Source organism: Triticum dicoccoides, chromosome 4A (genome assembly GCF_002162155.2).
Source record: "Triticum dicoccoides isolate Atlit2015 ecotype Zavitan chromosome 4A, WEW_v2.0, whole genome shotgun sequence".
Taxonomy (NCBI): Eukaryota; Viridiplantae; Streptophyta; class Magnoliopsida; order Poales; family Poaceae; genus Triticum; species Triticum dicoccoides.
Genome location: NC_041386.1, coordinates 741,862,867 through 741,876,563, shown reverse-complemented (window position 1 = coordinate 741,876,563; position 13,697 = coordinate 741,862,867). Strand labels below are relative to the sequence as shown.

The 13,697-nt window shown below is 40.8% G+C and overlaps 1 protein-coding gene across 1 annotated transcript; it reads left to right on the top strand.

Moving 5' to 3' along the window:
- The first annotated feature begins 8,535 nt into the window (after positions 1-8,535).
- LOC119289997 (histidine-containing phosphotransfer protein 1-like) lies at positions 8,536-12,001 on the top strand. Its single transcript, XM_037569140.1, has 6 exons — positions 8,536-8,639; positions 8,763-8,893; positions 8,982-9,050; positions 10,515-10,586; positions 11,011-11,084; positions 11,654-12,001. Exons 1-5 carry the CDS (start codon positions 8,583-8,585, stop codon positions 11,075-11,077), a joined length of 396 nt encoding a protein of 131 aa, XP_037425037.1. The 5' UTR covers positions 8,536-8,582; the 3' UTR covers positions 11,078-11,084; positions 11,654-12,001.
- Positions 12,002-13,697: the final 1,696 nt, after the last annotated feature.

The window sequence follows — 13,697 nt, the reverse complement described above, 5'->3', positions numbered from 1 at the left end:
TCCGCCAACACCTGAGATTTAATAGCTCGGCGCAGCCGGTATATGATTTCGAAGGGGAGGAGCTCAATGACCCATTTGGCTTCACGACCAGTGGCATCCCTATTATTAATTATATCATTCAGGGGTACTTCAGATGCCACCATGACCGAACACTCTTGAAAATAGTGTCGGAGTTTTCAGGATGCCATGAAAACTGTGTAGGCGATCTTTTGGTAATGCGGATACCTTGTTGTACACGGGGTGAGCACCTCGGATACATAGTAGAGTGGCTTTTGCACTCTCGTTCAACGACGAGGACTGCACTGACCACCTGGTTTGTGGCCGAAATGTATAACAACATTGGCTCGTCAAAGCTAGGTGACGCCAAGATGGAATTGCTGGCCAATAATATTTTAGTTTCCTCCAATGCAGTCGTTGCCTCGCTAGTCCATTCTAAGTTTTTAGTCTGTTTAAGCAGCCTGTAGAGTGGTAAAACCTTTTCACGGAGTCGTGAAATAAAGCGGCTCAAGGCCGGGATGCATCCGACTAAGTTTTGGACGTGTTTTAGCTCGGTAGGAACTGCTAGCTGGGACAGGGCTTAGATTTTGGCCGGATTAGTTAGCCTCTCTTCCTCTATGGGATAAAATAAATCCGAACAGCTTGCCCACGGACACATTTGTCCGGATTGAGCCGTATATCATAAGTTTGCAGACTGTCGAAGGTTTGGCGGAGGTTGTTCACCAGACGAGTAACGTTCTTGGTTTTAATGATCACGTCATCCACATATGCCTCGACTGTTTTGCCAATTTTCTTTTCCAGACATGTCTGGATCATGCACTGGTAGGTAGCACCTGCGTTTTTTAATCCGATGGGCATTGTGTTGAAGCAAAACGGCCCATAGAGGTTATGAAGGCTGTGGCCGCTTGGTCGGACTCCTTCATTTTTTATTTGATGGTATTCGGAGTAGGCATCGAGAAAACACAGTGAATCGTGTCCAATAGTGGCGTCTATGAACTGGTCAATGCGGGGCACGGGAAAGGATCCTTGGGGAAGGCTTTATTTAGGTCCTTAAAATTGACGCACAACCGCCAGTATTTGTCCTTCTTAGGCACCATGACCAAATTAGCCAGCCACTTAGGATGTTTGATGTCCTGATGAATCCGGCTTCGAGCAATTTTGCTAGTTCTTCACCCATGGCCTAATGCTTGGGTTCGAAAAATCGACGGAGCACCTATTTGACTGGCTTGAAGCCTTTGATTATATTCAGGCTGTGCTCGGCTAGATTTCGTGGGATCCCGGGCATATCCGAAGGGTGCCAAGCGAAGATGACCCAATTTTCACACAAAAATCCGTGCAATGCCTCATCAATCGCAGGATCTAGCTGAGCTCCAATGGATGCTGGCTTGCTAGGGTCCACTGGGTGCACTTGAAATTTGATGATTTTGTCTGCTGGCTTAAAACATGTGGATTTGGGCCTTTTGTCGAGGATTACGTTGTCCTTATCAACCGTTGAACGGAGCACGGTTAATTCCTTGGCAGTCAGGGCCTCGGATAGCGCTTCGAGGGAGAGTGATGTTGTTTTGTTCTCTGCCCGAAGGGCTCTGTCCGGATCACTTGTCATTGTGATGACGCCATTAGGCCCTGGCATCTTGAGTTTCATATACCCGTAATATGGAATAGCTTGGAATCGTGCGAATGCATCATGCCCCAATAAGGCGTGGTAACCACTGCGGAAGGGCACAATGTGGAGGAGTACTTCCTCGGGTCGGTAGTTCTCGGGAGTTCCGAATACTACATCAAGAGTGACACGGCTAGTGCAGTGTGACTCTTTTTCGGGGATGATTCCTCGAAAGGTGGTGTGACTTTGTTCGATGCGTGATCTATCGAACTGCATTTTGTCCAAGGTGTCCTCGTAAATGAGGTTTAACCCGCTGCTACTGTCCATTAGCACCTTATGGAGCCGGAATTTGTCTAATATGGGATCGAGGACAAGTGAGGCAAATGCTCGGATAGGGCTGGGTTTTGGCTGATCTTCTTTGACGAAGGTGACGGGTGTGTCTGTCAATGAGTCTGTCGCTGCCACATGGTGAACTTGACCGAGCAATCGAAGGGCTCTTTTCCTCTGATTTTTTGAGGCATACGTTTTGTAGAACGTTAGGATATCAGCGTCATCATCCAAGGGTGTTGCTGGATGTCTACTTAAGTGTGAGCCTTTGAGGATGGCTTCTCTACTCTTGCCAACTTGCCTGACCACCCAGCAAACTTGAAGGCTATGGGTTGAGTTTGTATTGAGCAGGACGGAGTGTATAGGGCATGGTTTGTCCAATAGTTTGTCAAGGACCCTTCTGGATCCTGACAGTGGTTTCTTCTTTTTCTTGGACGACCCATATTTAGCTGACCGGCGGGAGTATGCACGCTTCGCCCGAGCTCATCTGGATTCCTCGTCATGGATTGACTCCAATTGCTCTTGCTGAGCCTGCCAAGCATCCTCCATGGCACAGTATTTGCACACCAAATATGATAAATCAGGGAAGTTTTGAATGTGATGGCGGGCGAGGGCATTTAGGATGCCTTCATCTCGGAAGTTATGCCGAAAAGTTTCTAGAATTTCCTAGCTACCACAGTCCTCTATCTTGTTTTTGACAAGGAGGAATCTAGTCCAGAATTGTTGGACTGTTTCTCCTGGCTGTTGTTTCACGTACATTAGATCCCATATGTCGGGCCGCCCCGAGTTACTTGGGGAGTATACTTGACGTGGTGGTGGGGGGGGGGGCAAAAAATTTAATCCAAGCAGGACGTGAGTCCGAAGTATTAGTGGCTGAGCCCTGGGCCGACATGGAATCTGACGTGCCGAGCTCTGGGTCCGAAATTTCAGCTGGGCACGGTTGCGTAAACTCGAGGTCGTGTGCTGAATCAGGCTTTGGTTTTGGACTCTCTCCCAAGTGGAGGTCAGATTCTGAGCTAGGGGACGGAGCTCGATAATCGAATATTTGTACCCCATCCGCTCTTGGCTCCGGAGATAATGGGGACGAGCCCTCGGCCAAGTCTTCGACAGTGGGCAATGAAGTGAGTGATAGACAGACGTAAATTTCCCGGTCGGCGGCTTTAAGTCCGATCTAATCGTAAACCAAGGACTGCTCATCGGTGATCCCCATGGTTTGGATCCGATCTAGAATCCCGTTTAATGGCGGGAGATCTATCGGATCCATATTCTGGCAATGCTCGGGGTTAATTTGTAGCATTGCTATGCGGGGAGCATTCGAAATCGCCTTGGGGTCGTGCTCGGCCGAGCCAGACCCTGGGCGGTCGAGCGTAGAGGGTGGGTCCGAGCACAAGGCCGGATCCGGAATAATGGCCAACTCGGCAGCGGGGTAAGCCAAAACTGAAGTTGAGGCCTCAGGGTTTGTGGGTCCTTCGGGTGGAGCCGAGAACCCTGCAAGGACAAGATCTCCCCGGGAGTCGGTAAAGAACTCTAGGTTTCCAAACCTGATCTCCTGACCGGGGTGAAGCCATCGATCCGGTCGAGATGGCCGATCAGGTCAGCGCGTAGCATGACACTACAGAACGCGAAGAGCTGGCCGGGGATGAAGACGTCCCCTCTATAGATGCTACTACTGATGACTAGGCGGGCCATTGATCCTTGATGATCCTCCAGCGAAACTCTTAATGAGAGCACTAATGTCGGTGTCAAAACCGGCAGATCTCAGGTAGGGGGTCCCGAGCTATGGATCTTGGATCGATGTGTAACAAGGAACATAGAGACAACGTTTACCCAGGTTTGGGCCCTATCAAAGAGGTAAAACCCGACGTCCTTCTTGATTGTATTGATGTGTAGGTATGATGATTACATAGTTGATCTACCACAAGATCGGATGAACTAAACCCTAGGTAGGTATGACAATGATGGCTCTCCCTCTTTACAGACTATCCCTCTGGTTTATATAGACACTAGGGGTCCCTAGGGTCACACATGGTTGGTTACCATCAGGGGATAACTATGCCGTTTACATCAACCAAGTTTGGAGGATACGCCAAGTCTTCATAGGTTTCCTTCTAGAGCACGGGGTCGCCTGTAGTCCGACCTTGCTTTGATGAATCATGAGCATCCCACCGGCCCGACCCATCAGAGATAGGCCGGTAGCCCCAGGACTCCTTAGTCCAGGACACCCTCACCTGGGCCTATCCTTTGTTCTTTGCGAATCTCGAGGGGAAAGAAGGGCAAAGATACCGAGGGCATATTGCTCAAGCACAGAATAGCACTTTCCTAGATAGCTATAATACACATCCCACTCCCAGATCTTCCTTCTAGGTCATGTAATGGGCCGGCCAACTAGGAAGCCCCCCTTGCAGCAACCCTCCTGGAGGCCTCGTTAATCTTATTGCTACTTTGGCAATATTTGGGAAGGGGAATGGTAGTTTAGAGTAGAGTGTTGTATTAAGATTATACATAAGATGAGTTATTTTGTTCCCAATCCTCTATTTGGCGCATGATTGGAATTTTTTGTGAGAATTTGAAGAGAAACTATATTCCCTTGTTTAGTCTATGGGAATTGATGAGAGATTAGAAAACACAAGTTAACATAATTTATAATGAAAATGGACTCACTAAACAATTCCCTTCCAACTCCCACCCCCTCCCTTGTTAGTAAAAACTATGGGAGTTAGAGTCTTAAGTCCCATGCCTATTCCCTCAGGAATTAGCAATCCCCCTGACCAAAGAATAGCTTTGAAGCCTCTTACCATTTCAATTCCAATTCCCTAGCTCCAATTACCTCCCACCAAACACACGTTTAGGCTACACTATTTCCTTGCTGGAATCCTATTCGGTGCCTCTAGCACTGGTTAAGGCGCAAATAACACCAAATGCCTATAGAGAGCTTTCATGACCCCTTCCGTAGTGGGCCAACCCATATTTTTTTCCACACTGGTTCCTCTCGTCTTTTCTGGGATGGTTTTATGTGGTTTATTTAGGTTAGTTTTGTTCATTTTTTCACTTTCACTTCCTTTTTCTTTCTCCTTTTTTACTTTCCTTTTACTATTTTGTCGAGTGTGTGAAATTTTCTTAAATTCATGCAATGGGCGAACATTTACTTTTCTTTCTCAAATTTTCTCAAAATTTATGATTATTTTTATATTGGTAAATTTTTTCTCAAATTCCTGAAGTTTTCAAATTAACAAACTTTTACCAAATTCACAAAAGTTTCTAAAATTTCTGAAGTATTTTGAAATTAGGAAAATATTCAAATTTGTGATTTTTTTAAAAAAAATAGTGAACTTCTTAGACTTTCGCAAACTTTTTCAAATTGAAGAACTTTTCCAACGGTCAATATTCAAATGTCAACAGTCAAAGTCAAAGGTCAATTAAGAATGGTCTGCGGTAAAAAAAAAATCAAAGGTCATGTGGCTACGTGGATTATGGCCCATCCAGCAGGCCCTTGAGCGCCAGCTTCCTTAGCAGGTGCTATAAGCGCCGAATAGGAGTTCTCGTTTCCTCTTGCTGGGATGTTTCTTAGTGGCTAGCTGCTCTTACAGATTTACAATATATGTTCATTCGAAAAGAAACACAAAAAGTGTTCTCAGTGGGGGGCAGCTGTCTCCATAGAGGTCAACGTGTATCCACCCCGTGCTAACCGAGCCATATCCCTTCAAGAGTCCTCCTATTTCATGACACGCACGATAGAAAAGTGAGCTATCGCGCACCCCACCTTTTTACACGCCATTTTGGGCAATCCGTGTGCGGGCTAGGCGCTCCTGTTTTTTTTTCTTCTTTCTTTTTTACTTCAAAAATTGTTCATAAATCTCAATTAAAAAGGTTTCAAGCTTTTTAGAAAAATTATTTATTACAAAAGATGTTCATGAATTTGAAAAATTATTTGAAGTTTCAGAAACTGCTCATGAATTTAAAAAATGTTCCGGATTGATAACATTTTGACGAATACAAAAAATGTTCATGAATTTCTAAAAAAATAGAACTAAAAAAATCTAATTTCGAAAGTTATTTATTGAATTTCTAAAATTGTTTTGCTTTCCGAAATTCATGTGAATGTCAAATAAAGTTCCCAAATTTGGAAAAAATATTCATCAATTTACAAATGTTTGCCAATTCAAATGATATCCATGAATTAAAAATATCCACTAATTTCAATTTTGTTCCCAAAATTTGAAAGTTTTTGTTGATTTGAGAAAAAGTTCTCAAATTTTAAAAACAGTTTACAAACTTGTAAAAAGTTCACTAACTTAAAAAAATTCTATCAGAAAATACGAACGAGTTAAACCAGTGTTCGTGACTTTTAAATTTTTTCCACACTCAAAAAATGCTTGCGAATTTCAAAAACTGTTCTTCAATCTCAGAGAAAATAAAAAAGGAAACGAAAATTGTACATGTATAAAAAGTAAAAGAACATAGAAAAATAAAAAAAATGAAAAATGAAAATGAAAAATATAGAAAACCAGTAAGAGAAAACAAGAGAATATGGGAAAACTGATTAGTGCGGTGGAAAGCCAGGAATCGGCCAGCTGAATTTAACCAGCACGCAGCGACGGGAGGTACACATTACTAGGCTATTCTTCGACACAGGCGAAAATAGGTCCTGGCCCAACGTTTAATAGCACACATATGCGAGCGGACGGTAAGTTTGCTACATTTTTCTTCTTTCGACTTTTTCATTTTTCTTATTTTGAGTGCTTTCACTTTAAACTTAGTAAAATTTAAGACTTTTATAACACTGTTTTTGAATTTTAAGAAGTCTTCGCATTTGAAAAATATTTGTGAATTAAAAAATGTTCATGGTGTCAAAAATTGTTTGTGATTTCCAAAAACGCAAATTTTAGAATAAGTTCAAGAATTTGATAAAATTGCTTGTGCTTATTAGGTTAGTTTGTTTTTTCAAAAAAGTTTAGTGTGTATTAGAAAAATATTAAATGTATACTAATAAGATACACATTAAAGAAAAGGTCAGTTTGTATAAAAATTGTTCATGAGTTAATTTGTTTCACCGTACATTAAAGAAAGTTCACTGTATATAGAAAAAGGGTTCAGCAAATATTAAAAACTTAAGATGTAGTTTGGGTTTCTAGACTTAAGATGTTGTTTGGATAAAAAATTTAGAAGGCAAAAGGGATAAAACATACAATTTCCTTTCTGTTTGTATTACTGACATCCTCATGCAAATAAAAAAAAGGTATTACTGACATCCACCTGGGCAGATAGATGATCCAGATATCAAAGCCAAAGCCCTGCTGCCCGGTCGTTGTATCAAGATAAAACCAGCTAGCTGAGTATTAACTAGCTATCTGCCTGTGTTTGCCAAGCCGAGCTCTGTCGAGTACTGCTGTCATTTTTGGTTTCTTGCTAGTAATGTAATTAATATATAATTACACAGAGACAGCTAGGAATGCATCGCGTGCATCAAGATAAACCCTTGATTGGTCACCATGATATCGACCATAATATGTCCATAATGATAAATGGACCTACATCATGAAGAAAACTATTTATGCGTAGTGATTCAATATAATGGCACATGTGATATTTTTTGAATTTCATTTAAATGGTATGAATAAAGAAAAGTCCTCTCGGACATGGTAGATATTGTACGGTTGCTTCAACTCACCACTTACATTTTACGTCTATTGTTGTCTTCGCGATAGTAACCGAAATCATCAAGTTGTCGTGATCTAGCTACCTTTGTAACCGAACATTGGTCGTCCCTCACATGTTATGCCATCGATGGCTAGTTCGGAAAACATTAGGAGACATATAACTAGTTTAGATAGATGCAGTCGTCGCTTCGACATAAATATTATTTGCGCTTGTCATCTACACTAAACTTTGATTTCTTAAGGGAGCTACAAGGGAGAACACAACCCACAAATATTTAGTACACATAGATTGCCACCATTATCCCTGTATCGTCGTAATCCATATTGACTACTATGTATAGTTATATGATTATGTCAATGAGGATGAGATGTGAACAGATAAGTAAAAGCTGGAGCATAAAAGGCATCCAATGAAAATAGCAATGGATCCAGCCAGTCAAATTAATGACTTGCTCCAAATGTGAAAAGGAAATAAAAGGTATCTAATGAACTATTCCTACATCCCATCAGTCATATTAAGTAAAACTTAATGATATCACAATAATTGAAACAATTTAATATTTTCCCACAAAAAAAGAAACAATTAATATTCAACATCCTGGAAAGTGAGAGGCAAATGAAAGGTATCTAATGAAACAATGCCTGGATCTAACCAGTCAAATCAAGTAAGGCATTTGACCGATATAAAATATTAACTAAAATTAATCAAAAGGTGGCATTTCCACATAAGAAAGGTAAAAAAAGGAAATATATGAGAGTAATAAAGAGAAGGAAGGGTAGTCGTCCATTTCCAGCTACAGCCGGTGAAAGGACAAAAGAAGAAATAAATGAGGGCCATAAAAATATGGAATGGCAGCCCTCCGTTTTTAGCTATGGCCAATGACTTGGTAATCAAATACTCCTATATATACCACACCAACATTACCACATCACCCTCATTTTTCCTCGCCTTGCTTAGCTTTTCTCCTCCGTGCTAACTGAACTCCTTGCCGTGGGTAGCCATGGCGGCGGCGAAGTCGAACCAACTCAGCACCCTTGTGGCCAACATGTTCACCGCGGTGAGCTATTTACAATTCCGATGCCATTTGTGTGGGTTCTAGTTTCTCCCAAGGTGGATGTGTAACACAATATTAATTGCTGGATTATGATGTTTTTGCTTATGTTTTTCTTTGGTGGGTTAGGGTTTGCTGGACGATCAGTTCCGGCAACTTGAGATGCTCCAAGATGAGGGCAACCCAGACTTCGTTGCCAAGGTTGTCATGCTTTTCTGCGAGGAGGGTGAGCATATCATTGGCGAGCTCACCAAGCAATTGTACGTTGCCTTGTCATGTGATCTCATCATTAGTGTAGGGTGGTTTGATTTGACTTCTTATTTGGGCATTCAGTTTATGTTTCTGCAGGGACCAACCATGTGTGGACTATGGCAAGGTGGACACATTTGTGGATCAACTCTGGGGAAACAGTGCATAGTGAGGCCTCTTTTCTTCTTCTTCCATGTCCTCTTCATATGTGTTTGTGCAGTAGTATGTATCAGGACTATAGTTGTTTTTTGTGTCTTGGCATGAAAAGTAGGTATTTAGATCCCAGCTATATACTCCCTCCGTTCGGAATTACTTGTCATAAAAATAAATGTATCTACAACTAAAATACATCTAGATACATTCATTTTTTGGACGAGTAATTCCGAACGGGGGGAGTACATCATAGGGCATCCTATAATGTTGGGGGAGAATTATTGTCTGTTCTCATCATTATAGTGTTTTATGGCAAGGGTGGTCAATTTCCTGAATTGATCGGGCGGCTCAACGAGTATGGATTGAGATAAATATGGGGAGGATTGATATCAGTGTGGCAAGTTGTAGTGATTTACCATAGATCCGACAAAAATTATCCATTCCGTACACCCCGGCTAGCTCAACATTTAACACTTGAGATCTTCCAATGAATTTGGGGGAGTGGTCGACATTCATTTGGTCCTTGTACTGCTGTATGATTTAGATCTGACAATCCGTTTTGTCGTTATATTGTTTTATTATATCTATGAAAAAAATCATTCGGCGTTTTTACTGTTTTATGATTTACATCTGACAATCTGTTAATTTGTAGTACTGTTTTATTATTTAGATCTGATGTCTGATTAAGATCTGACAAACCGTTTCACCATTGTACTGTTCTATGATGTAAATTGGACAAATAGTTTCGCTACTGTTCTACTTCGTGATTTGGATCCAAAAAACCTTGGCAGTTGTATCGTTCTATAAATTAGATCCGATAAATATGATCCACTTCGTATAAATCACATAGCTCCATGAATAGTACTCCAGATCCACCTTGCTAAGTGGTTCGTCCAATTAATTATTTGGAGGTTGACATCCATTCAGCTATTGTGGTGCTTAATGATTTAAATCCAACAAATATCATTTGTCCTGCACAAATTAGACGGCTCAAAGAGTAGCCCTTCACATTACCTTCTTAAAGTGGGCTCTTACAATTAATTTGGGCAGGATTATCACCATCTCCTTTATCATCACAACTTTGCATGACATAGATCCCTTGCCTAATGAATCTAGGTTTAGGTATATTTTTGGTATATACATATGATTTTTATGGAATGACAGTTTGAAACCATTCAGTCAACACTACTCTATGTAGTGCCACATTTCTAACTTATATGTCAGTTATTACGAACTAAAACTTCCATTACTGAAAATATTAACTGCTAGTAGATCAATGTTACATATTGCATCTGCTCTATTGATATATCACTTTGCTTACACTGGGCTTTCATAGTTGTATTTAGTTAATTTCATAAGTCGGTGGTACATCTATTTGCTTAGGAGGCGAAAGTGAAGGGAAAGCACTACCATGCTAATTTTCTTTCGTTAAAGCGGTTTTATGGGTCTTTCCTCATTGTATGCTATTGCATGTCGCAGTGTTGGTGCTCAAAGAGTGAAGAACACTTGTATTCAGTTCCATGCATGTTGTCAGGAGAAGAGCAAAGTTGGGTTAGTAACTTGTGCCATCATGTCACACACTATTGTTTTTTCAATCATTTTGCTATTGAAATCTTCGTATTGAATATGATTTCCTAGTGTGCTCTAGTCATTTACTGGAACATATTTCCTTACTATTAGTGTTAGCAGAGTATATATTGACGGAATTGCATGTTCATCGCTTTTGTAATCGGCTGAATGTATTCAGCCATTATCGATCGACTGATTTTCTTGGGTTAGGAATATAACTTCTCCATTATAATTTAGTTGAGTTTATCCTTTAGGATTGTTAAGATAATCCTACCAGTGCAGAGTTCTGTTTTTATTGATGTAAATTGTAATGGCCATTAGCATTTGTAGTAGTTATTAATTAATAACATGGCCATGAGCATTTCGAAATGAGCTTCACAACTTACTGAATTTTTTTACTTGTCAGGTGCCTGAAGACACTGGATTCTTTGAGAAATGATTTCTATGATGTGTGCAGCATGTTCATACCATAGGCTTCAGGTATTTATTTCTTTATCTCGTCTTGAAATCTAAGTAGCTTTTTTTTGTGAGTGAAATCTAAGTAGCATTACAGTAAAATAGAATAGCAATCTCCAAACAATTTTCTTTTTATTCTAAAGTTTGCTTGAAATGCAAAACGTAGAACTAAACAGTAGATATGAGGCTGTGGATTCAATTAGTGTACTGCATTACAACAGATGATAGACATGTTAATGAATGTCAGACATTAAATTACTTGTGCTAACTGTGGAAAACAAACAAGCAGGGACAATTTTTTTCTGTGGCAAGTCTGTACCTAGAGGTACTACTTGGTGTCTAGGACTACCAGAAATCTCAGTTGAAAATATTCGTTCACAGATAACTGTTTTTGGTATATATGACATCTGAATCTTGCATGCGTCATGTACCTCGAAATGGTGACCTGTCACCTCAAAACTTATCACAGGTCACAACATTGATATTTAATGGACTTCATATTTTGCTTTCTTGTCTGGATGATGGCCATAATCCTCCTTCTGAGTAAGTTTGTGGTTTATGAAACTAACGTGTTATCTTATTTCCAAATACAGCTGCGTCAGCATGTCCTAAACTGTAGACCGGAGCAATAAAGCAGGAGCGGCATGTTCTGATTGCACATTGTGTTTGAAGTCGTAGAACATGCTCAATTTAGCATATATGGCCTGGAGTTGTTTGCTTCTGTGGGGTCTATAGTTCTGTCAAGCGACAAGCTGCTCATCTGGTTTTGATTTCGGTGGTACTGTCCGTAGTTTCGTTCTGAATTATTGGTGGTCAAATAACAATCATCCGTGATCGTTTTGCTGATTATCTGTGGTTAATTTGGTGTCGTGGTTCTAGTCAGTTTCTAGCTCGTAGAAATTCAGTGGGAGTGTAATCTCGACAAAGTCATGTGTCTTCGGTCGGCGTATGGACAAGATGAAATTGTAATGTTATTTCATTACCTTAAGAATAGCAAGCGCAGTCAACCAGAAAGATCATCTTAGACATTTATTTTCATCTCAATCATCCGAGGCTCGAAGTACTCCACCTTGGAAAAAAGTGAGGGGAAATGCATTCGCATTAAGATCACATTTCAGTCAATGTTGTGCTGCATTGTGGCATTACTACCTCTCCACGCTCTCACGCATGCATTACCAAAGTGTTGGGAATAGTCTAGGGTGATTGGCTTGGACAAGAGACCGGTGCAGTATGCAAAAAGAAGCAAGTTTGGGGCAGTATTGATCCAGAAAGAATGACTGCTCTGCTTAATACAGTCTAAAGTTTACAAAACCAATTGTGTGTCATTCCAAATGCAGTTACAAGATGACATCCAACAATTTGCCAGGGCGTTGGGGAAGATGATATTAAGGCTGCTGCCGTCGTCCATTAGGACGCGTGGGAGGCGGCAGCCCCTGACAATTGGATCCACCACCAGGGCGTACTTGCCAGGGTGACAGATATGTGTTGGGTAGTCGTTGCCGTTTGTTGACATATAATGTGCTGCCTAATCTCTTCCATCAGATCGATGTTTTGGTTGCATTGGCTAGAGCATGCACTTCTACATGGTATCGGAGCCAAGAGGTCTTGAGTTCAAGACCCGGCTGGCGCAATTATATTGCAGCCCACTTTCGGTCCACGTTTAGGCATGAGGGAGCCACACGTGAGAGAAAGTGTTGACGTATAATGTGCTGCCTAATCTCTTTCATCAGATCGATGTTTTGGTTGCATTGGCTAGAGCATGCACTTCTACACCGTTGAAGGTGACCATGCTGTCGACATGCGTTTGTAGCCGATCAACAAAGCTTTGGCTGATGGCAGGAACAAAAGTGCTATACAAAGAGCATCTCTAGCCGATCAGCTTTGTTGTCCGGTCGTTGCATCAAGACAAAACCAATAAGCTGTAAACTCTGATCTTTGATCCAACATAGCTGTACACCAATAAGGTGTAGCAAAACTGGTCTTTGATCGAACATCCCACAGCTGGACCTGAGTATTAACTACTTACCTGCAAGTCTTTGTCAAGCTGTAATGCTTTATCGAGTACTGCTGTCATTTTCGGTCTCTAGCTACTAATGTGCTATTATACTGAGAGAGCTAGCAATGACTTTGTGCATCAAGAGTCAAGACAAACTCTTTTGTTTGGTCACCACCATAACATCGACCATAATATGTTCATAGTGATTAATGGAGCATTACACTAAAGTACTTATATTATGAAGAAATAGCTTTGTGCATAGTGACTGAAAATAATGGCCCATGTAATATTGTTGACTTCAGTTAGAAAAATATGAATATAGAGATGTTCTCTGAAACATGGTAGATACTGTACGGTTGCTTTGACTTCTCGCTTGCATTTTACGGCTATTGTAGTATTCGCAATAGTAACCGATAACAACCTCTTTTGTTCCAGATAACTCGTTATTAACTAATTGAATATTCATCGTCCCTCACATATTATGGCATATTTTTTCTTTTGAGGGAAATGTTATGGCATATTTTGCTAGTTACAACAGTTCAGAAAACATGACAATACATGTAACTACTTTAGATAGATGCAGTTGTCGCTTTGACAAAAAAATATATTGTTTGCACTTGTCGTCCACACTAAACTACGAT